Source organism: Xenopus laevis, chromosome 7S (assembly GCF_017654675.1).
Source record: "Xenopus laevis strain J_2021 chromosome 7S, Xenopus_laevis_v10.1, whole genome shotgun sequence".
NCBI classification, from domain to species: domain Eukaryota; kingdom Metazoa; phylum Chordata; class Amphibia; order Anura; family Pipidae; genus Xenopus; species Xenopus laevis.
In genome coordinates, this window is record NC_054384.1 from 108,249,611 (window position 1) to 108,275,549 (window position 25,939).

Genomic DNA, 25,939 nt, shown 5'->3' on the forward strand with positions numbered 1-25,939 from the left:
TGCAATAATATACCACACGTTAAGTTAGAGATGTTTGTATTTTATGGGGGTTTCAAGCAACCTAGTTGAGGTTAAGCAAGAGATAATTGATATAGATAAATAACCTGCAGGTAACTTATCTGAGGCCCCTAGTGGGCATTTTGGAAACACCACATTTTTGTCTTTGGGAAAGTCACAGTAACATAACCTCTATGGTGGCAGGTTCCTTTCCAATATCTTCAGAGTATGTGATATTTTTTGTCTTTGCCTCTGTGAATCATAGAACATTTATGTAGAGTTATATATAGACCTTAAACAGATAACCAAGATATGGTGTGATGCAAGTTCGTTTTGGCTTTCCTTTTCTGCTAATACGTGTGGGATTTCTTCACCCAAGCTGTTAATAATTTACTGTAACCCATGAAATGAAAACCCTACCTTAATCACCTTCCAGTCTAAAGACAACGTTATTTCCAACATGTTCCTCTTATTTGTATCAGCTCTCTTGGGATCGGCTGGTGAGTAGAACTATTTTCTGAGGAATATTAGGGATTTCTAGTCATATGATTATATTACACTTATGTTGTGGCTCAATCATATGTGATCTAGGGTTCCTAGCACATGCTTTTTACATATCCCATTACATTTCAATGAGCCATTCACGCTTTTCTGAAGGAAAGCCTTTCAAAATATTTCTTGTAGTGGAGCTACAAATACAATCTGATATTGCAGAAAAAAAATCTCCCTCAATAAATAAGCTCTAGCTCGTTGACCACATACAATTTTTGTAATTATTGTTATGGACTACTGACTCCATGTCCAGCTTGAAAATTAAAAGCCAAGAAGGTGGCCCCAACGTAATTACAATAAGATCTGGGTAAGTGGTTATTATGAGCTTGCCTTAGCCCAACCTCAATGACAAACAGGATAAGATTTTGTAGAAAACATATTATGAGTTCCATATGGGATGATATTCACCCTGTAATGCAGCTGCAGGTCATTAAATGGGGGAGTAGAGGTAAACTGAAAATTAGTTTATACACCTTAATAAAATAATGGAATCTATTTACCCTACTTAAGAGCCACCATGGATATATTCTTCTACTTTTTCAGGTGTAAGAAAGATCATCACTAATGCTTCCTAATTTGGATCTACCACTAGAACATAAAAAACCTACACATTATGGGTGCCACATCTGCACCTTCACCTTGTTTCAATAATATTAAAGTTTGTGCTGCACAGGTGCCACATTGGTAGATCCATAGTCTTACATTGTCTACTGCATGCCCATGGAGCTCCTCAACCAAAACAAAGGATTATTTCGCCAGGAAAATACTTGAGTTGTAGGGTTATGGCTAGGCTGCAAATACCATCAAACATTACAAAAAACAAAAACAGAGTTACAGTTAATTTTGCAGTCACTCCAGATTGGGAAAAGTCACCAGATAGTAAATTACCAATATAGATGCATGCTGCAGAGAATCTATAAGGCTTGCACTACAATGTTCCTTTACTACTCTACCTACTTGTAGAAAGACAAATATATAGTGATGGGCGAATTTGGGGCGTTTCGTTTGCCGAAAAATTCGAAAAATTTGTGAAACGGCACCGGTGTTCGTTTTTGAAGCCGGCAGACATTTGTTTTGCGCCGGTTTCCATTTTTTTGACGCTGGCGTCCATTTTTTCTTTTTTTACGCTGGTGAATTTTCGCTATGGCTTCGCTAATTTATTTGCCGGCAGCCAATCACGGGAATTCGCCGCAAATTCGCGCCTGGTGAATAAATTCGCCCATCACTACAAATATATAGCCATTTCTGGAACAAGAATTATTGTAGTTCTGAAGATGACCACGAATGAACAACAGTAGACCAGCAATGGTTTATGCAACAACAACAAAAGGCACAAGGTGACCTTTGGTTATGGCTGTTTTTATAGTTTTGTCCATAATCTATTGTACAACTTAGAATAATTTAAAAATACTGTTACATAAACAACCATAACTCCCTGAAAATAAAGTATTGATCGTTGGCTTCTTCTTCCAGTTCACGCACGATATTATGATCGGATCATTGGGGGCACAGAATGTCGCCCTAATTCCCAACCGTGGCAATGTTCCCTTTACTACTTTGACCAGCACGTATGCGGCGGAGTCTTAATAGACAAGAACTGGGTTCTGACTGCTGCCCACTGCCAGTTATCGTGAGTAGAATAATTTAACAATAATAAGGAAATATAATTAAGTTGTCAAATTAATGTGAAAATTCATTAAAAGAACTAAATTTATAAATGTCCAACGTCCACTATATTTTGAGCTTACACCTAATTTCATCTCAGTCTTTTTTTTAACCAAGGCCTCAGTTACTTCACTTATACACAAGCAGCTGCCACATTCCTTACATCTGCCCCCCGACTGGCACATTGGTTAATAATACACCTTTGCTTTAAGGGAGTCTTTAAGAATGTGAATATAAACCATAATGACATCTGCTGGGTAGAAGTGATGCTCGTTCATCCCTTCTTGATAACACATCTTGACGTTGGATTGATTACTAAATTAACTAAGTTTATACTCAGTAATAACCATGAATATAAATGAGATTTTCAGTTAATTTATGAATTGTTTGCTAAGCAGACCATCTATAACAATGGTAGCTAACACAGCATGATTGTTAAGTGAGTTTGGGGGTTGGCCAGTACCGATTCAATGCATTTAATTAATACCCAAAGCTCATGGGCAGAAGCGTTCCATGGTTAGGGTGGGTGTCCTTGATCAATCTAGTTCTACCGAGTATTCACTACTTCCTTATCCCCAGTCAGGGAGGAGGATCCTTGTGGCTGTTGCCTCCCTGGGGTCCAGAGGGGTCCATGAACCCAATTGCACTCTCTATGCTAGTAGAAACCCAAAAATTCAGCTATTAAAGGTTCCAGATGCTGCATTTTTGACGCCCCTGGTAACCAGTGGTGTCACCTGAAGCAAGTTTCTCAACTCACCTCATTTGCGCAGCAGCCTTGCCCCCAGCATATAAGCTTAATTACTTATTATTACCACTCAGGGGGCTAAAGTTCTACTAAAGTTTGTATTTTTTTTCATGATTCTGACTTCTTTTAGTGCTAAATCTTACATGTGAAGAATCACTTTAAAACACAACATTTTCACTATTTAATAAGTGGAAAAACCACTAAAAACTCTAAACTCTAAAGGGTTATTTACTAAAGCCCAATTTTTCTGGTTGGAAATTTAAATTTGGCGGGAAAATTATGAATTTTTCGGCAAATCGAAGCAGGAGAATTTCGCCCATCACTATTCATGATCTACGATGGGTTTTGTGCAAAAGTCCGAAACATTTGTGGTTCTCATACAATAGTCTGGAAAATCCATGGTTTTCGGGCTATAATCTTAAAATGTCAGTTTTTTTGGGCACCAAATCCAGAAAAGTCTTTGGGGTAAATTTATCAAAGAGTGAAGTTCCGCCACTAGAGTGAAATTCCGCAGCTCTCAATTCTTTCTATGGGATTTTGAAAGGCGTATTTATCAATGGGTGAAAGTGAAAGTTCACCCTTTGATAAATACGCCTATAAAAATCCTATAGAAATGAATGGAGAGTGGCGGAACTTCACTCTAGTGGCGGAACTTCACTATTAACGTCACTCTTTGATAAATATGCCCCTTTGTGTCAAATGCAAAAAATGTGTGCATTTCAGAATTTTTTTCAAATTTTTTGAATTATTTTGTTGATAAATAAAGCAAAATTGTGGATGGGAGTTTGGTCAAAGTTGTTTTACTGAAATTATGAGAAAATTTCAAGTTTTTGTAAATAACTCCCCTAAAGTACGACAGTCATGTAGAAGTCAATGGGAGCTGTCCTTAGCACATTTTAAAATATTAAGTTGCTTTGAGGTTTTAGAAGTTTACAATTTTTTTTTTCATTTTTTAAATGCACCATAAATTAAAAGGATTTCAAGGTTTTCATATTCTTATTCCTTTTGTGTTTTTATTAGTTTGTGCTTTTTATAGTCTGATCTTTCAACAAATAAGTAGACAATCAGGCTTCTTTTTTTTTTTTTTTTTAAATGTGAGTGTAGTTGTGGTTGAAAAAACCATAACGAAATAAATAGGCCTATTAATATTTGGGGGCCGATTCACCAAGGGTCGAATATCGAGGGTTAATTAACCCTCGATATTCGACTGGGAATTAAAATCCTTCGACTTCGAATATCGAAGTCGAAGGATTTAGCGCAGATAGTACGATTGAACGATCGAAGGATTATTATCGTACGATTCGAAGGATTTAAATCCAACGATCGAAGGAATATCCTTCGATCAAAAAATCTTAGGAACGCCTATGGGGACCTTCCCCATAGGCTAACATTGAGTTCGGTAGCTTTTAGATGGCGAACTAGGGGGTGGAAGTTTTTTTTAAAGAGACAGTACTTCCACTATCGAATGGTCGAATAGTCGAACGATTTTTAGTTCGAATAGTTCGATTCAAAGTCGTAGTCGAAGGTCGTAGTAGCCCATTCAATGGTTGAAGTAGCCCAAAAAACACTTAGAAATTCGAAGTTTTTTTACTTCGAATCCTTCACTCGAAGTTAGTGAATCGGCCCCATAATGTTATGAAAATGATCTGTTGCATGAATGGTATTGTGGGTGCTACAATAACTATAAAGTGTGTCTGTGCTGGAGATCCACATAGGACCATTATAGGAAGAACCAGTAACAAAGGTATTGTACTGTACTTTGGTTTCTCAGAAGTTCCTATACTATACTGTAACAGGCCTCTAACACTATTTGCAGAAAATAATAAATGAAACTGAACTTTGCAAATTAAATAAAGGCAGAAGTTTGTCTTAATACATAATTTACCAAACAACACGATGGGGCCGATTCACTTACTTCGAGTGAAGGATTAGAAGTGAAAAAACTTTGAATTTCAAAGTATTTTTTGGGCTACTTCGACCATCGAATGGGCTACTTCGACCTTCGACTACGACTTCGAATCGAAGGATTCGAAGTAAAAATCGTTCGACTATTCGACCATTCGATAGTCGAAGTACTGTCTCTTTAAAAAAAACTTCAACCCCCTAGTTCGGCACCTAAAAGCTACCGAAGTCAATGTTAGCCTATGGGGATGGTCCCCATAGGCTTGGCTAACTTTTTTTGATCGAAAGATATTCCTTCGATCGTTGGATTTAAATCCTTCGAATCGTTTGATTCGAAGGATTTAATTGTTCGATCGAAGGAATAATCCTTTGATCGTACGATCATACTAATTGCGCTAAATCTTTCGACTTCGATATTCGAAGTCGAAGGATTTCAATTCCCAGTCGAATATCGAGGGTTAATTAACCCTCGATATTCGACCCTTAGTGAATCAGCCCCACTGTATCACCCTGTAAGTTTGTATTCATTCTATTCTATTTTCTAGGAGTCTTCAAATTCGTCTGGGGGAGCATAATCTGGCTGTTTATGAAGGAAAAGAACAGTTTTCCTATGCTGAAAAAATGTGCCCTCATGGTGGCTTTAATCCTACAACATATGACAATGACATCATGATGCTGAGACTGGCCTCACCGGTCACAATTAATGATTACGTCCAGACAATTCCCTTGGGCTGCCCAGTTGTGGGAGATGGAGCCAATTGCCTGGTCTCCGGTTGGGGAACTACTACAAGCCCTGAAGGTAACAGGATGATTTATTCCCACATCAATCGCCTATAAATGAGGAAAAACCTAAAGGGATTCTGTCATGATTTTTATGGTGCTGTTTTTATTTCTAAATGACACTGTTTACACTGCAAATGATTCACTGTACAATATAAAATGTCATTCCTGAACCAGCAAGTGTATTTAGTTGTAATATTGGTGTGTAGGTGCATCTCAGGTCACTTTGCCTGGTCATGTGATTTCAGAAAGAGCCAGCACTTTAGGATGGAACTGCTTTCTGGCAGGCTGTTGTTTCTCCTGCTCAATGTAACTGAAAGCGTTGCAGTGGAACATGGATTTTTACTACTGAGTGCTGTTCTTATATGCTGGGGAGGGGGGAAGGGAGGGACTGATATCACAATTTGCAGAGCAGCAGTAAAGAGTAGTGATGGGCGAATTTATTCGCCAGGTGCGAATTCGCGGCGAATTTGCGCGATTCGCGGCAGACGAATAAATTTGCGAAACGCCCGCGAAAATTCGCGGGAAAAATTCGCCGGCGTCAAATTTTTTTTCCGGAAAAACAGACGCTGGCGTCGGAAAAACGGGCGCCGGCGTCAAAAACGAGACGTCGTTTTTGACGCCGGCGCCGTTTCGCGAATTTCGCGCGAAATTCACGAATTTTTCGGCCAAGCGAAACGGCGCAAATTCGCCCATCACTAGTAAAGAGTGACTGAAGTTTATCAGAGCACAAGTCACATGACTCGGAGAACCTGGGAAACTGACAATATGTCTAGCCCCATATTAGATTTAAAAATTAAATATGAAAAAATCCATTTGCTCTTTTGAAAAATGGATTTCAGCGCAAAAGTCTGCTGGAGCAGCACTATTAACCAATGTATTTTGAAAAAAAAACATGTTTTCCCATGACAGTATCCCTTTAATATTACATTGAAACCAGTGTTTTTAGACTTTTTGGGGAGCAAATCCCCATTTATGTTCTAGCAGCTGGTCAGAATTTCTTTCAGCTTGCAAGAACTGGAGAAAATGTACATTCTTAGTAGTCCTAGAGTGGAGTATAAAGGATATAAAATAAGCTCACCTCAAATCTCACCAGTATCAGAATGGGGACCCCCTAGATAACCTGTCCTCAAGATCCTCAAGACTGTGCTGAAATATTTCTACAGCAAACTTTAAGCTGTCCCCATATCCTCTCTTTTGGGCCCTGTTCAGTGAAGTTGGCTCCACAGTTTGGGAACTTATACTTTTTTAGAGCATCTTTCTCTTTGCTGCATCTTAGTTTGAAAAGTAGGGAGACATTAGTACTTGTGTTTCCTCCTTAAAGGCCCTGTTGACTCTGTTTATGTAGGTTTGCCTTCAACTGACTCATTTTTTTACATTATGAAAATGTAATTCAAATCTACTTTTCAATATATATAAATTCAAACATTTTCAGTGCGTTTAAAGTAATTTTCAGTCTTTGAACCTCTGCCCTAGATTAACAATGACCTTTTAGGTTCTGTAGGCCTCATATACTTCAGATAACATCTATTATTTAGTGCGGTAAGGATAAAAATTCAGTCTATGTTATGCATACTACATAAACAAGATATATATAGTTTTAGTACATGGATGGTATCCATTATCCGGAAACCTGTTATCCACAAACCCCCGAAAGGCTCCCATAAGGTAACGCACTGATATTATCGTGCAAAAGATCTTTTGTCCGATAATCACCAGTGTGTGTGTGTGTGGTTGGAGAAAGACGACCAATATCAGTAAAAAGCCTGGGATATTGATTGTCTTGTAAGTTGGACAGGACTCAAAATTTGATTGTGCAACTTTAAAGGTGACCGAGTATCGTAAGGTTAATGCTGAATCATCAGAGCTAAAGAATTCTTTGTGTTATTACACGCATAGCGGACTATTCAGCTCTTAACGTTAGTAGAGTGGGTGAAAGATCTTTTGTACGACCAATCGCATCATAATTGTAGCATGTATGGCCAAAGAATCCCAAATTTACATTTTGTCCAAATAATCCCAAATTTTTAAAAACGATTTCCTTTTTCACTGTAATAATAAATTATTATCTTGTACTTGACCTCAACTAAGATATAATTAATCGTTATTGGAGGCAAAACCAGCCTATTGGGCTTATTTAATGTTTATATGATTTTCTAGTAGATTTAAGGTATGAAGATCCAAATTATAGAAAGATCTGTTATCCGGAAAACCCCAGGTCCTGAGCATTCTGGAGAACATGTCCTATACCTGTACACTACCGTCCAGTCTTTCACTTAAAACGATATTTTCAACTTATCCAGAAAACTTTCCCGATGACTTACAATGTCTGGAAGTACAGACCGTTTCCCAGGCTTCTTGCCAAGAGTCTTACCCTACAGATCAGATCAATGACAATATGTTGTGCGCTGGAGTTATGGAAGGAGGAAAGGATTCATGTCAGGTAAGGATACAACACGTTACCCACTATATAACTTAAAAAAGTCAAATCGCTTTGCTATGTAGCTCTATGGGGTAAATTTATCAAAGAGTGAAGTTCCGCCACTAGAGTGAAATTCCGCAGCTCTCAATTCATTTTTATGGGATTTTGAAAGGCGTATTTATCAATGGGTGAAAGTGAAAGTTCACCCTTTGATAAATACGCCTATAAAGGTCCCATAGAAATGAATGGAGAGTGGCGGAATTTCACTCTAGTGGCGGAACTTCACTATTAACTTCACTCTTTGATAAATATACCCCAATGACTGAACAGGATGGGCTCTCTCTGTAATTCTTGAGCTGCAGACCTTTGCTCCAAGCCAAGCTCGGCACAACATGAAATAGAAGCCTCACATTCTCTGGCTCTGACCAGATACTACAGCTCTCCTGGCACATCCCATGGATTTGGTTCCAAACCCAGGCTCTTCCTGGATCCTCCTCTTTTTCCCAAATGTGCTCTGGGGCTTCCAGCCAATCGGTCACTCCCTTGCCTGTAACTAGACTTGATGACATCACAGGCAGAAAAGAGGGAATACTGTCTGATCCCCTATAGATGTTACCACTGATATATCCCCGGTCTGCATCTAGCACAGGGGTGCCCAAAAGTTAGATGGGGATCTACCAGTAGACCTTTAGCTGGTGATCAGTAGATCTCAAGACATTGTCAATGATGAGTTTGTCTAGATCACACTCACATTTCATGCTTTTCATTCAGATATTTATTATGATAAGGTTAAATAAGAGTGGTTTGTTAAATATAGCAATATGCATTTTCCCATAAATCAGTATTTAATAGGGATGCACCGAATCCACTATTTTGGATTCGGCCGAACCCGAACCGAACCCTAATTTGCATATGCAAATTAGGGATGGGAAGGGGAAAACTTCCCATCCCTAAAACTTTGCGAAAGATGCGGCCGAATACTGAACCCGAACCCTAATTTGCATATGCAAATTAGGGATGGGAAGGGGAAAACATTTTTTACTTCCTTGTTTTCTGACAAAAAGTCACGCAATTTCCCTCCCCGCCCCTAATTTCCATATGCAAATTAGGATTCGGATTCGGTTCAGCCAGACAGAAGGATTCTGCCGAATCCGAATCCTGCTGAAAAAGACCGAATCCTGGCCGAATCCCAAACCGAATCCTGGATTCGGTGCATCCCTAGTATTTAAATTATACAGAATGCTTTTATGGGTGTAGATCATAATGAGACAACATCACTAAAAGTAGACCTCGCATTAGTAAAGTATGGGGACTCCTGCTCTAGGTTGGGAGTAGGAATAGCCATGTCCAATAGGACCACTCTGGGCAACTTGGTTTCCAATGTGGCCTGAGCCCAAGTCACCTTTCATTCTCTATAAAAGCGCTGAGTTCTGATTATTGCCTAAGATCATCAGCGTAGTGATAGGCTAATCTGGAAATTTGCAGAAATGTATCAAAGTTTATGGGCGAAGTTTTTTGACGGATGGCAAATTGCGCGCCAATTTTTTTCACCCATTAGTCTATGGGCGTCATGTTTGCTGCAAAACTTGGTGAAAAATCTTGCTCGTCACTAGATTAGAGTATTGGGTCATACTTGTCACAGATCCAGTATCAAATCCATTATTTATTTTACTGATGGATTTTGAGTCATTAAGAATGGGAAAAGAAGCAAGTCTCCCCAGTAGTTTGCAGTTGTTTAATAACTGGATATAATTAGTAACAAACCTGTCTAACACTTCTAAGAAATGCCTATTGACTTCAAGGACCACTTCAATGTTCTCATGGGCTTAAGTCAACTGAAAACAGAATTCTGATGGGATGCACATGAGTTTTACAAAATTCCTTAATTTAGTCACATGTAAAAATGTCCAAAATGTCCGAAGCCTTATAGATACTTGCTTTTCTTTCAGGGGGACTCTGGAGGACCATTAGTATGCAATTCTATGGTTCACGGCATAACATCTTGGGGAAATAACCCATGTGGGCTTGCCAACAAACCGGGAATATATACAAAAATCTGCAACTACATAGACTGGATCCAAGAAACAATAGCCACTGGAGGTTGCATCTGATACGTGTCCCAACCTACACTCTGTCCTGTTCTTATATGGCTGATTAAAACTGCGATTTATGCTCCTGCTGCTGCCAAGTTTTAAATTAAGGATTATTTCATCCTTTATCTTGTTTTATTTTCTGGATAAACTTAAAATATGAATATAATATGATATATAGGGGCCCATTTACTTAGCTCGAGTGAAGGAATAGAAGAAAAAAAACTTTGAATTTCGAATGTTTTTTTGGCTACTTCGACCATCGAATGGGCTACTTCGACCTTCAACTACGACTTTGAATCGAACTATTCGAATTAAAAATCGTTCGACTATTCGACCATTCGATAGTCGAAGTACTGTCTCTTTTAGAAAAAACTTCGACCCACTAGTTCCCCACCTAAAAGCTACCGAAGTCAATGTTAGCCTATGGGGATTTAACTTTGACAGTCAAATATCGAGGGTTAATTAACACTCGATATTGGACCTTAAGTAAATCTGCCCCATAATAAAGATGTACAATGTATGAGTTATGGCCCATTTTTTCGTAGAAAAAAACCTCAATTTTTTTGTGATTTATTAAACCCTGATAAGTACTCCAACTCAGACTTGCTGAAATTGACCTTATCCCAATTTACTTTTCTGTGGGGTAGATGTGCATTTTAAAATAGAACTCTCCTATTAACCTTTTGGGGTATTTTTATAAAAAATAAAAGATGACACCACCCAGCACCACTTTACAACAAACAGAGTAAAAAGGAATAAACACACTTCGGGGCCGATTCATCAAGAGTCGAATATCGAGGGTTAATTAACCCTCGATATTCGACTAGGAACTAAAATCGTTCGACTTCAAATATCGAAGTCGAACGATTTAGCGCTAATCCTACAATCGAACGATCGAAGGATTATTAGTTCGATCAAAGGATTAAATCCTTCGAATCGAACGATTCGAAGGATTTTAATACAACGATCGAAGGAATATCCTTCGATCAAAAAAACTCAGGCAAGCCTATGGGGACCTTCCCCATAGGCTAACATTGACTTCGGTAGCTTTTAGCTGCCGAAGTAGGGGGTCGAAGACAGTACTTCGATTATCGAATGGTCGAATAGTCGAACGATTTTTAGTTCGAATCGTTCGATTCATAGTCGTAGTCGTAGTCGAAGGTCGAAGTAGCCCATTCGATGGTCGAAGTAGCCCAAAAAACACTTCGAAATCCGTTTTAATTCGAATCCTTCACTCCAGCTTTGTAAATGTGCCCCAATATGTTTGCTGGAGGAAGACTATGCTTGGTGGAAAACCAGGTGTGTTTCTGTTTACCCGGTGTCCATTCCTGGTGTATCAGATGTATAATTCAATGAACTTCAGGGCCCCACACCGTCCAGTGATAATGACCCAAGAAAAGCATATTTTTTTAATTCAGGAGAATGTAAAGGTAAGATGAGATGAGTGTTTTGGTCATTGGTGGATTTCGCCTGTTAGCTAGGCATGTGGAGTGTGCTGGAGTGTACCATTGACTCCGTCTCTGAAGCCGCCAGCACTTTCACTTGTAGAATCAAGGGCTCATACCTACACTGTGGACAGGGTGGGCAGAGTTAGAAGGGTCTTGTGATAAATGTTTGTCGTTCTCGCTTTGGCTCCCTCTTGTACTGCCAAGCTGACCTGCCTGTTCGATGCACAGCTCCCTCCCTCAATTGCGCTTACCCGCAATGTTCATCACACTCCCTTTTGACAGCCCGCAATGTTTGGTGCAGTCCATTTTGTCTACCCGCAGTGTTTGGCACCTTCCTTCTGTCTTCCCGGAGTGCTAGGCTCCCATTCCAATCCTCCCTGCCCACATTGCACCCTTACAGTGCTACGCAATATGTTGGCGCTATATAAATACATGTTAATAATAATAATAATAACCCTTCCTCCTGTCTGCCCCCCCAGAGTTCGGTTCCCAACCCACCCAGATCAGCTCCTGCCTGCAGTGTTCAGCTGCCTTCTGCCTTCCCTTACATGCAATTCTAAAACATTATGGGGCAGATTTACTAAAGGGCAAATTGTCGCCATTGATGATACAGATATGGGCAATTCGTGAAAGGAGACACACAGGGACGAACAAGGGAGGAGTTTTTCCTGCTAATACAGAGTTCAGCCTGTCAATTAAAAGCTATGACCACGTCCTGTGGGGGAATGTATAGACACTCCCACTCTTCATTTGAGCCTAGACTTCGAAGAGAAAGGATCTCTCTGCAGCTCTGATATAATAGGAGGTAAAATATTTAAACCGTTTTTTTACTCTGCTTCATTACATATTGTAAGTAAGGGGGGATATTATACTAGAAGATGAGTATTATACGAAATGTCTCCTTTAAGTACTGTTTGCTTTGTTTCCTTTGTTCGAACTTAGGGGTTATTTACTAAACTCTGAATGCAAAATTCACGAAAAATTCATGATTATTTTTAAAAAATCTGACTTTGAAAAAATCACAATTTTTTTAGAATTTAATAAAACCCAGAGAATGGAAAAGTCCAATCTGAAAATCAGGCATCTCAGACCTGTCGAGGTTGCATATAAGTCAATGGGAGAAGTCCCAATGATTTTTTGATATGCACTGGGTTTCTGAAAATCGGAAGGAAAAATCTGAAAAAAACGTGAAATCTGATTTTTTCCTGCAAAGCAAATTTTCAGGAAAATGCAATAATAAATGAGCGTAAAAAACCCGAGCGGATTTGATCAGAGTTTGTAGCAGAAAATATCGAGATAAAAGTCTAAATGGCTTCTATGAGAACTCAACTGCTTTTACATGGAGACGTTTTGTATTAGAGTTTTTTTGTGGTTTTACACTTAATACATTTAACATTTTTGAGTTATAGACAAAAAATATGATTCGTTGAGAAAAAAAGGAAATCAGAATGTTAGTAATCAGGCCCATTAGTGTTACTTTTAAAAGGTCCATCTTCACTGTTTTGATATGTAATAGAAGTACTGAAAAAGCTATATAATAACAACTTTAAGACAATAAACAAACCAGTTTTACTAGAAAAAAAACACAATTCAAAATGATTCAACTTTCAACAGAAATAATACTAATATCTGGACTTCAAAAAATCCAAAATGCTAATTTCATAAATACTTTAAATATTTCAACTACTCAACAACAAAAAATAATAACAGTTCATATCATCAGTTTAAAAAAAAAAAAAATAACATGTCTATCTTCCAATCTATCCTTCCAACATAATGGTCCTAAAATTATTTCTAATATCTTTACAGTAGGCGAAATGATTCATTATATATAGCAAAACAATGTATTTAAAGGAATTTGGTCATGGGAAAACGTTTTTTTTTAATGACACATCAGTTAATAGTGCTGGTCCAGCAGAAATCTGTACTGAAATCAGTTTTTCAAAAGGGCAAATAGATTTTTTTATATTCAATTTTGAAATCTGACTTGGAGCTAGACATATTTTCCATTTCCCAGGTGCACCCAGTCATTTGGTTTGTGCTCTGATAAACTTCAGTCACTCTTTCCTCCCTGCAGCCTAACAATAGAACAATGGGAAGGTAACCAGCTAACAGCTCTCTGACACAAGATAACATCTTCTTGGTACATATGGGAGTAACACTCAATAGTAAAAATCCATGTCCAACTGCAACTCCTTTAGTTACATTGAGTTGGAGAAACAATAACCTGCCAGAAAGCAGTTCCATCCTGAAGTGCTGGCTCTTTCTAAAAGCACATGACCAGGCAAAATGAACTGAAATTGCCTACACACCAATATTACAACTAAAAAAATATACTTGTTGATTCAGGAATAAAAGGTAGAGTGAACTATTTGCAGTGTAAACAGTATAATTTAGAAATAAAAACTACACTATAAAAATCATGACAGAAAAAATAAGTATATACAGTATATAGATATAAAAGTAGCAAACGTTCCTTGAGTTGTTCCAGCTGAGTTGGAGGTTCTTTCCAGTGCTAAACATAAAAGAAAAAATGTGAATAAATATATTGCAACAGGGCATAGGTTATTAAAAAAACCAAAAATAAGATTATTACCAGTGCTGAGTGTCCCAGCTGTTGATGCAGTGTTTGTCTGTACTGTAGCAGAAGCTGAAAATAAAAGAAATATATAAATATCTTACAAAAATAAACTCACAACTACATTTAAAATAGAGAAGCTGTGCTCTATCACCCCAAATACTAAGATATATTTAATTGTTCAAAACAGTCACATTCTGATTATTTGTCTGCTTGGATATAGGTGCCACTTAATTACTTTACTGACAGTAAGGAAAGTGTTTATACATGTGAAAACATTTGAATTGATTAAAATCTTTCAGGATTTCCCACCTCAATTCCCAAATAAATCTTTAACTTCCCCTAAGGCTGTGTCTTTTTTTTCAGTAAAATATTTCTTCTTGATGAACTTCTATGCTGTTGTATGGTATGTCAATAAGGTAATATCATATAATACACAAAAGCCATGAATATCCTGTAAATTTTATCCTTATAAACGGTGAGTTCTGATGTCATCAGTTATAAACGGTGAGTAGTGATGTCATTTCTGTCACATGACTCACTGAAACTTGTGTATTATAATAAATAAAGTACCCCCAGTTGTAAAATATGAGGATATTAGAAGTTACCTCGGAGTTCCATGACCTGTATAAAAGCACTCTGCCTTCGGCCTCGTGTTTTTATATGGTCATTAAACTCCTCGGTAACTTATAATATCCTTATATTTTACAAGAGGGGGTACTTTATTCACTATATAATTAGTAATATATGAAAATAAGTCATTTCATAAGGAACATGTAGAGATGTATTACATGCCAGTTCTCTGGTAATGAATGTAAATATCAGAAAACATAATATTAACAAAATAATAATTATATATTGCCATTATTAGTGATGGGCGAATTCGCGGCAAATTTGCGCGATTCGCCGCCAGCGAATAAATTTGCGAAACGGCAGCGAAAATTCGCCCGGAAAAATTCGCCGGCATCAAAAAAAAATTTCGCCGGCGTCGAAAAACAAGATGCTGGCGCCGTTTTGCAAATTTTTCACCGTTTCGCGAATTTCACGCAAAATTCGCTAATTTTTCGGCTAAGCGAAACGGCACAAATTCGCTCATCACTAGCCATTATATAATTATGGTGAGTGGGCACATTCATCTTAAAAGAACCTTTAAAAATATTAGAAATTATACCATCAAGGACAATACAAACAAAAGCAGGCAAAATTGAGATACTATTTTTTCAGTTCCAGCATGCTATTCACACTTCCTCCATGCTTACTATATACTGTAATCCATGACATAGCTCAGTCACTTTTAGATGTCCAATATAAACTATTAAATCATTAAAGTACATTAGGAAATAATTTTTTATTAGATCAATCTAATAATTTTTTTTTACATCAATCATTTAGGGGGTTATTTATCAAAATCCGAAAAGTTCTGACTTTTCTGAAAAGTACTCCGGCCAAATCAGCACTTGTGCAAAAAATTTCTTGTTCGGGGGAAAAAAAACGCGATAAAATTTATGAAACAAATTCGTATTGTACGTATTTTTCGGATTTGTTGTAGAAAACTGTGACTTTTCCGGTTTTGATGCCCGAAAACTTGAAATCTTTGGATTATTGAACAAAACCCAGTGCAGATCAGGATATCAATGGGACATCTGCCATTGACTTCTACATGAACTTGGCAGGTCTGATTTGGATATTTTTTTATTGAGACTTAAATAAATTTGATTTTTTTGTACGAAAAAATGGTGATTTAACCCTTTAAAAGTCCGACCAGAAAAAAATGGACATTGATAAGTAACCCTCTTTAAATACTGGACACCCATTACTTTCAAAAGAATAGACAAAGTTGGAAGGAAGATTTATGATGTTTTGGAAAAAAAAGTCTTTGAAGCAGTTGTGAGGATGTAAATAAGAAATAGAACAATAAAAGGACAAATCTAAAAGTCTTGAACAGAAACCATTTTGAAGATGGTGAAATATTTGGAAGTTTTTGGAAAATATTACTATGCCAGATTCTACATGACAACTTTAATTGTATGGCTTTCTTTCTAAACATTTCAAGTACTATTATAGCTTAACTCCAGTGTACAGCAATTTTGCAGGCTTTAGGTACATGATTTGTGGGGAAGCTCAGCCTCACAATTTATTAACTAGTGTTTAATTTTAAGACATATTTTTTACATTTGTTGGCATTAAACACACTGTTTTTTAAATACAAGATATAATATTTTGTACCTGTATGTATTTCCATTGTAATCTTACTTTTAGTGATTGTTGTCTCTAGTGAAGTTGTACCTTAAATATAAAATAAGTAAAAATAAATTGCTTAAAAATAGGGTTACACTTCCTCCATTCCCTCCCCCCCTCAACAGTTTCAGATGTATATGGAGGTTAACCCCTACGTCTAGGAACCATTGAAGATCCAATTCAAGAATACTCAAGCCTTTGGGTACAAAAATGTGAGAATTCCTGAATTCTAACATGGCTTCTTCATTTGAATACCTTGGCTTCCTGCCAATCTGGGTTTTTTCCCTGATAATTTTTTTTTTTTAAAAAAATGAAAAGCTCTATAACTAAATCCTGCCAAGCTTTTTGATGGGGGGATGACTCCAATCTGCAGGAAGCTGAGGTATTCAAAGGAAGAAACCATTATGACAGTTTAGGAACTCTAGATTGGTTTTCTAACTGAAGGCTCGAGCATTTTTAAATTGGGCTCTTGGGGGCCAATTCACCAAGCTCAAGTGAAGGATTCGAAGTAAAAAAACTTAGAATTTCGAAGTGTTTTTTGGGCTACTTTGACCATCGAATGGGCTACTTCGACCTTCGACTACGACTTCGAATCGAAGGATTCGAACTAAAAATCGTTCAACTATTCAACCATTCGAATTTAAGAAAAAACATCAACCCCCTAGTTCGCCACCTAAAAGCTACCGAACCCAATGTTAGCCTATGGGGAAGGTCCCCATAGGCTTGGCTAAGTTTTTTGGTCGAAGGATAATCCTTCGATCGTTGGATTAAATCGTTCGATCGATGGATTATTCCTTCGATCGTTCGATCAAACTTTTTGCGCAAAATCCTATGACTTCGATATTCGAAGTCGAAGGATTTTCATTCCCCAGTCGAATATCGAGAGTTAATTAACCCTCGATATTCGACCCTTGATGCATCGGCCCCTAGGTGTCAATGTTATCATCATTTTTTATTGTCAAAAATGTCATTATAGGTGGTGCGTAACAGACAATTATATAGCCTCAAGATGTGTCTTTGTCGCTGCAAAAAACAATGGTTGTTTATATTTAGGGCTATTTTACCAGACCATTTTGATAATCACAATCCTCTCATAATTTTGCACTCAAAATACCTGAAACCACTAGGGAGACTATGGCACAAAATGCCCAATTTCCCTTCCGTGAAGGTGTAGTGCAGTTGGCAGTTGAATTTTTGCTAAGGGCAGTGCACTGATAAAAATTCTCTGAAACCTTATAGGTAAAAGTAATACATAGTCTACTTTTTATGTACATCAGACAATATGGAGTCAGCCCCTAAAATCCCCAAAATATTGACAACAAAAATGGTATCGCCACCATTGTTATCTATATAATTCTAATTGCTTGGTAGACTTCAATTCTGTTATATGGCATGTCAATAAGGCAATATCATAACATAAGTAAGATATGAAAAAAAAGGTTTCATACCATTGGCATCGGTGACTAGGGTGTGTATTGGGTTCTTAGTTGGTTGAATTGTGGTCTGGACTTAAAAGAAAAAAGGAGGGATTATATTTTACTTCAATGTTCATAGTAAGTCCTTTTATAAACAAAATTCAGCTCTATGGTAATGTAGGGGAAAAATAGAAAACATAATATTAACAACATAACATGAAATAATTATCAAATGGTATTGAATGGACACCTTTATTTCTATAATTATTTATCAAGGGTCGAATTTCGAATTTTAAAAACTTTGAAATTCGAATTCAAAAAGACCAACCGAAATGAATTAGAAGGTTTTTTGTTGGCCGAATAGGTCTGTTTTTGATCAAATAGGTCTATATTTGGATTTGAATCTTACGAATCAAAGTAATATCGAATTTCCCCCAAAAAACCTTGATTTTTCAAAGTCCACCAATTGACCCCAAATAGGCTAAAACAGCAATTCAGATGGCGAATGGTCGAATTCGAATTTTTAAAGAGACAGTACATGATAAATTTCTATATTCAAATTTTCAAATTTTTTCAAATTCATATCAAATTTGAACTATAGCCGAAGTACACAAAAAATAGCTCGAAATTGTAATTTTTTAATTTCTAAAATTCACCTCAACCTTTGATAAATCTGATGCTTAAAGACTATAGGAACATTTTCATCAAAGAAAACACAAACCAAAGCAGGCAAAATTGAGACATTTCAGTTCAGCATGTCATGCATTGTACTTCTGTCTTTACTATGCACGCCTTGAATTGGTCTGGATTTCTACCTATCTAAACTGTGAATTATTGTTTTTTTAATCAAACCAGTGGAATTATCCTACTAAACTGTTTGGCCAATTCAATGAAAACAGATGATTGAGCCTTCCATAATTCTGATTCCTTAAACATGTAAGGAAATGCCATAGAATGTCATAGAAGTCTTTGAGCAATATCAATTCGTGATGGGCAAATAAATTTCGCAGGTGCAAATTCATGGCGAATAGAGATGGGCGAATTTGACCCGTTTTGTTTCGCCAAAAATTCGCCGCCGGCAGGATGTCATCGACGCCCATTAAAGTCTATGGGCGTCAAAAATGTTTTGTCACGCGGCAACATTTTTTTGACACGCATCTTTTTTTTTTGACGCAAATCTATGGGCATCATTTCTGCCGTGAAACAAGGCAAAAAAAAATTCGCCCATCCCTAATGACGAATCTCCACGTTTCGCCACCGGCGAATACATTTGTGAAATTCGCCGGTGGAAATTCACAGTGTCAAATTTGATGTGCGCATAAAAACTTTTGCACGTCAAAATTATTCGGATGTCCATTGACTTTAATACATTTGGACAAAATACACGTGCGTCTAATTGTCGCAGGCATCAAAATTGTCATAGGCTTCAAAATTGACGCGGGCATCAAAATTTGTGTTTTGTAAATTTTCCGCCGTTCCGCCGCAAATTTGTTTCACTGAAGGTCAGTTTAAGATCATCAATATTTAATTGATCCAAAATGTATTTATCTGATTCTTTATGGAGTGATCAACTGGAATTGCTTTTCCGTAATAATCAAGAAGTATAATGTTTAGTACCTGTACAGTAATGTAACTACAATCACAGGGGCCCAGATGCAGACAAAGCAGCTGTGTCTGGAGGGCCCCAAAGGGCTGTGGTCCCAGGTATGTTTGCACCCCCTGCTCCCCCGGTAGTTACACCCCTGTACCTGTGTTGCTGTAATAACCTTACTTTTAGTGAATGATGTCTCTGGTATAGTGGTACCTTCAGTACAAGCACAAATATGTTTATCATTATTTAAAACAATTCTAGTTTTATATATATACAGTACAGTAGAACCCCCATTGTACATTTTTTAGGGAATCAGAAAAAATTATGTAAAATCTGGGAAAATGTTAAAGCAGGGAAATATATTAAAGCAACTTATTCTTCAAGTACACAAAGGGTATAGTTTCAAGAGTCAGTTTTACATTGAAATACAATATTTACTGTGTGCCATCCAGAGCTGCTTAAGAATAGAGAAATATGAAGTTTATTACTTGTATGTTCTTCTATAATAATGGTATTTGGTATTTTGTTGCCTTAAAAAAAATAAAAAATAAAAGAGAAATATGAAGTTTAATATTTATGTGTATGTCTGTAGTATTGTCATATTCAGTGAATACTATCTCTTGTATTGCGGTGCCTTAAAATAAAAATTAAAAAAAACAATATGTTTTATGTTTGTACATGTAATGGATCCATTATCTGGAAACCCATTATCCAGAAAGCTCCAAAATACAAAAAGGCTTTCTCCCATATACTCTATTTTATCTAAATAATTAAAATTTGTAAAAATGATTTCCTTTTTCTGTGTAATAATAAAACAGTATCTTGCACTTGATCCCAACTAAGATATAATTAATCCTTATTGAACAGAAAACCAGCCTATTGGGTTTATTTAGGGGGTGATTGGTCAAGTTTCGAATTAGAATTTTGGCCACAATTCAATTTTTTTGCACAAAAACTCACAAATTTTAATTATATTTTCAAAAACTCGAAGGTCTGGTATTTATTAAGCAAAATAAAATTGGCATATAAAAGCCGACGAGTTCATGTAGAAGTCAATGGGAGTTGTCATAGGCAAATTTCAAGCCATTTTTTAAATTCTGGTTTTTGAGTTTGTAAACTAGCAAATTTTAGTTTTTAAAGTCTATAAACTTGAAAAATGTTAGTTTTTTTACAATTACATTCAATCAAGTTTTTTACATTCTGATTTTTTTCATAAAAAAGCAAACATTCAAGTTTATTCAAGGTAGATAAAAACTCAAAAACCTTACAAATTTTTGATAAATAAGCCCATTAATGTTTGCATGATTTTCTAGTAGACTTGAAGATGTAAATTAGGCAAAGATCCATTATGCAGAAAATCCCAGGTCCCAAGAATTCTGTATATGTTTACATACTGGACATCCATTCATTTTGCAAAAATAGAGAAATTTAAAGATTACCACCTATATGTGCAATAACACCACTTGCAATGAGTATTGTTTCTAGTACTATGATGTCTTAAAATAAAAATACTGATAATAATGATTTAGAGAATATGTTTACCATTGTTTTATGGGAGTACTAGTTTTGTATACATGTATATATTGGAAATTTATTGATTTTAGAGGAATAGAGAGATATATAGTTTCATACTTGTATGTGTTTCTGTAGTGTTGCCACTGTTAGTAAATGCTGCCTCTTGTATTGTGGTGCCTTAAAATAAAACAGAATAAAAAATATTTAGACGACATATTGGCCTTTTTTGTATATAATTCTAGGTTTATACTTTTATTGTCCTCTCAATAGCTTCACAAGAATACAGAGAAATAAAGTTTCATACTTGGATGTGTTTCTGTAGTAATGTCACTGTTAGTAAATGCTGCCTCTTGTATTGTGGTGTCTTAAAATAAAACAGAATAAAAAATATTTAGGAGGTATATTGCCCTTTTTTGCACAAAATTCTTAATACATAAATTGGCCTCAATAGCTTCACAAGAATGTCAGGATCAGCCAGGACTCGATCCCTATTTTCCTGGACTCTGCACTTACCAGGTGAGCCTCTGGAGGCTCTTGAGGCTGATCATGAACTCTTGTCCTGATGCTCATGTATCTACCTGTTCTCAGTATGTCTCCTCCCTGTTTTCCACCCACCTCGTTTACCCTCATGTGTCTCCCATTCCTAATCACCTTCCCCTTATAAACCCCACCCTGAGCTTTGCTCAGGGCTGAGTCATTGAATGTATTCTGTTTGTTCCTGATCTGCCGACCTGACCCTTGAAAACCTGGAACCTTGAAAACCTGGAGCCTTGAAAACCTGGAGCCTTGAAAACATTGAAAACCTTGTTACCTGAAAACCTTGAACCTTGAAAACCTTGTTACCTGAAAACCTTGTTACCTGAAAACTTTGTTACCTGAAAACTTTGTTACCTGAAAACTTTGTTGCCTGAATTCCTTGTTCCTGAATACCTTGCACTTTGTTCCTGAGTGAGTACTTCAAGCTCCTGTGTTCCCCATTGTTTTCCTGCCTTTGTTTATGTTCTGGTTTCAATTAAACATTCAACCTATTCATGTCTTCGCCTCCTATAATCTATGGGTACACCCCTGGGCTTCCGCAATACCCACTCCCCATGGAGTGGCTAACTGCAGTTACAGAGGCTCCCCGCTGTAAACCTTACAAAGAATACAAATAAATAAAGTTTCATACTTCGATGTGTTTCGGTAGTAATGTCACTGTTAGTAAATGCTGCCTCTTGTATTGTGGTGCCTTAAAATAAAACAGAATAAAAACTATTTAGGAGGTATATTGCCCTGTTTTGTACAAAATTCTAGGTTTATACTTTTATTGGCCTCTCAATAGCTTCACAAGAATACAAAGAAATAAAGTTTCATACTTCGATGTGTTTCAGTAGTAATGTCACTGTTAGTAAATGCTGCCTCTTGTATTGTGGTGCCTTAAAATAAAACAGAATAAAAACTATTTAGGAGGTATATTGCCCTGTTTTGTACAAAATTCTAGGTCAATACATTGGCCTCAAAGCTTCACAAGAATATAGAAAAATAAAGTTTCATACTTGTTTGTGTTTCTGTAGTAACGTTACTGTTAGTAAATGCTGTCTCTCGTATGTTGCTGCCTAAAATAAAACAGAATAAAACATATTTAGAAGATATATTGCCCTTTTTTATACACAATTTTAGGTTTATACATATATTGGCCTCTCAGCTTCACAAGAATACAGAAAAATAAAGTTTCATACTTGTTTGTGTAGTAATGTTACTGTTAGTAAATGCCGTCTCTCGTATTTTGGTGCCTAAAATAAAACAGAATAAAAAATATTTATTAGATATATTGCCCTTTCTTGTACACAATTCTAGGTTTATACATATATTGTCCACTCATTAGCTTGGCAAGAATACAGAAAAATAAAGTTTCATACTTGTATGTGTTTCTGTAGTCAAGTCACTGTCAGTGAAGGCTGTCTTTTTTATTGTGGTACCTTGAAATAATGATAATTAAAAAAAACTAAATTTAGAACATTTTGCAATTTTTTTAAATAAATCTAGGATTATATATATATATATATTTTTTTTTTTAAATAAATCTAGGATTATATATATATATATATATATATATATATATATATATATATATATATATTAGCCATTCATTAGTTTCCCAAGAATAAAGAGAATTGTAATTGAAAAAAACCCAATATTTAGAAGATATATTGAGCATTGTTTGAACATAATTCTAGGTTTGCATTGTGATGGGGTGAATTTAGTTACACTTTTTATATTTGATTGTTTGTTAACAATGTTTTTAACTTTAAAAGAATTTATCAGATTTTACACTGAATATCTTTTTGGCTACTGAACACACAACCACACAGTGAAATAGAGAAATGTAACGTTTACCACCTTTAGCAGTTTCTGTAATAATGCCAATTCTGGTGATTACTGTTGCTGGTATTGTGGTGCCTTAAAAAAAAAAAAAAAAAAATATATATATATATATATATATATATATATATATATATATATATATACACACACAGTATATAGGCTACTACTGTTGCTATTAGTTTCACAAAAATACAAAAATATAAAATGTCATACTTGTATGTGTTTCTAAGGTAACATCAGTTTCAGTGAATGCTATCTCTTGCTTTGTGTTACCTTTAAATACAAAAGAATGTAAAAAAAACCAGAAGATATTTTATTACTTTTTTGAACAGCGTTCTAGGTTTATAGATATTGGCTACTCATTAGTTTCACAAGAATAGAGAGTAATAGTTTCATACTTGTATGTGTTTCTGTAGTGATATCACTGTCAGAGAATGTTGTCTCTTTTATTGTGGTGCCTTTAAATAAAAAATAATTTAAAAAACAATATTTAGGCATTAGTTTCACAAGAATAGAGAATTATGAAGTTTCAAACTTGTATGTGTTCCTGTACTAATGTCACTGAATGCTGTCTCTCTAATCACGGTAACTTTAATAAAAAAATGTATTTAAAAAACAATATTTAGAAGATATTTTGCCATTTTTAACAGAATTCTAAGTTTATAGATACTGGATACTCCAGATACTCCAATGCAAGAGATAGCATTTTACAAGAATCTAGAAATGTAAAGTTTCATGTGTGTATGTGTTACTATTGTCACTGTCAATGATTGCTGTCTCTCTAATCACGGTAAAATAAAAAACGAATATTTAAATATTTTGCCATAATTAAACATAATCTAGGATTATATATAGATATATATGTATTGGCCAATCATTGGTTTCACAAGAATAGAGAAATATAAAGTTATATACAGGTGTAGGATCCATTATCAGGAAACCTGTTCTCCAGAAATCTCCAAATTATGGAAAAGACCATCTCTCATAGACTCCAGTTTAATCAAATAATTCAAAAATGTAAAACGGATTTATTTTTTTCTCTAATAATAAGACAGAACCTTGTACATGATCCAAACTTAAGATATAATGAATCCTTAGTGAAGAAAACAATCGTATTGGGTTTAGTAGACTTACAGGAATAGAGAAATCTCTATTCTAGTATGTGTTTCTGTAGTAACATCACTAACACTAAGGGGGTTACTTATCAAGCTCTGAATAGCCGAAGCTCAAATAATTTGTAGTTTTTGGAGAAAAAAAACTACACATTTTTTGAGATTTATTAAAGTCGGATGGTCTAAATATCGAAAATCGAAAACCCCAGCATCTAAAAGCTCTCAAGGTCATGTATAAATCAATAGGGAAGGTTCCAGTGTCTGTGCGGATTTCCATTCCAATATCCGTTGATTTTGGGGTTTTGGCGCAAAAAACTCAGAAAACTCAAAAAAACTTTGTTTTTGCTGAAAACTCCGAACAATTCGAAATTTTCGAGGAAAGCTCCCAAGTTTTCAGAGTTTTGCCGACCCTATTTTTTCTGGCTTTTTTCTTCATAAATAAGGTCCATTCAGGAATTCGGAGTTGTTTGACGTTTGACATTAGGGGGCAGATTCACTAAGGGTCGAATTTCGAAGTTAAAAATACTTCGAAATTCGACCCTCGAATTGAAATCCTTCGACTTCGAATATCGAAGTCGAAGGATTTAGCGCTAAACGTTCGTTCGATCGATCGAAGGATTTTAATCCAACGATCGAAGGAAAATCCTTCGATCAAAAAAAGTTTAGCAAGCCTATGGGGACCTTCCCCATAGGCTAACATTGACTTCGGTAGGTTTTATCTGCCGAAGTAGGGGGTCGAAGTTTTTTTTAAAGGGAAAGTACTTCGACTATCGAATGGTCGAATAGTCGAACGATTTTTCGTTCGAATCGTTCGAATCGTTCGAATCGAAGTCGAAGGTCGAAGTAGCCCATTCGATGGTCGAAGTACCCAAAAAATACTTCGAAATTCGAAGTATTTTTCATTCGAATCCTTCACTCGAGCTTAGTGAATCGGCCCCTAGAAATACTGAGATAAATTCGGACCTTGATAAATAACCCCCTAAATGCTGCCTTTCATATTGTAGTATATATATACATATATAAATATATATATATATATATATATATATATATATATATATATATATATATATATAGCCCTTTTTTTGTACAAAATTCTAGGTTTATCCATATTTTGGCAACTCATTAACTTCACAAGAATACAGAAAAATAAAGCTTCATACTTGTATGTGTTTCTGTAGTCAAGTCACTGTCAGTGAATTCTGTCTTTTGTATTGGGGTACCTTTAAAAAATAATAATTAAAAAATCAAAATTTAGAACATATTTTGCCATTTTTTTTATCAAGGATTATATATAGTGGTCATTCATTCGTTTACCAAGAATAAAGAGAATTGTAAAAATGCAGAAGATATATTCATTTTTTGTACAAAATTCTAGGTTTATATATTTGGTACAGAAAAATAACATTTCATATTTGTATGTGTTTGTATAGTAAAGTCAGTGAATGCTGTCTTTTTTTTATTATGGTGTCATTAAATAAAAATGTATTTTTAAAAACAGTATTTAGAACATATTTTACCA

At 35.8% G+C, this 25,939-nt stretch overlaps 1 protein-coding gene across 1 annotated transcript; it reads left to right on the top strand.

The window, feature by feature from the left end:
- Positions 1 to 394: 394 nt before the first annotated feature.
- LOC108697291 (trypsin) lies at positions 395 to 10,238 on the top strand. The gene is made up of 5 exons (XM_018227197.2): positions 395 to 497; positions 2,023 to 2,179; positions 5,407 to 5,660; positions 7,945 to 8,084; positions 10,013 to 10,238. The coding sequence occupies exons 1-5, from the start codon at positions 458 to 460 to the stop codon at positions 10,172 to 10,174; spliced, it is 753 nt and encodes a 250-aa protein (XP_018082686.1). The 5' UTR covers positions 395 to 457; the 3' UTR covers positions 10,175 to 10,238.
- The last annotated feature ends 15,701 nt before the right edge of the window (positions 10,239 to 25,939 follow it).

What these genes read in the sequence shown, in the direction of transcription:
- LOC108697291 (XM_018227197.2), top strand. Translation starts at nt 458, where the DNA reads ATGTTCCTCTTATTTGTATCAGCTCTCTTGGGATCGGCTG. An exon ending in AGCTCTCTTGGGATCGGCTG is followed by an intron (nt 498 to 2,022) that starts GTGAGTAGAACT and finishes TTCTTCTTCCAG; the next exon opens with TTCACGCACGATATTATGAT. An exon ending in AACTACTACAAGCCCTGAAG is followed by an intron (nt 5,661 to 7,944) that starts GTAACAGGATGA and finishes CAACTTATCCAG; the next exon opens with AAAACTTTCCCGATGACTTA.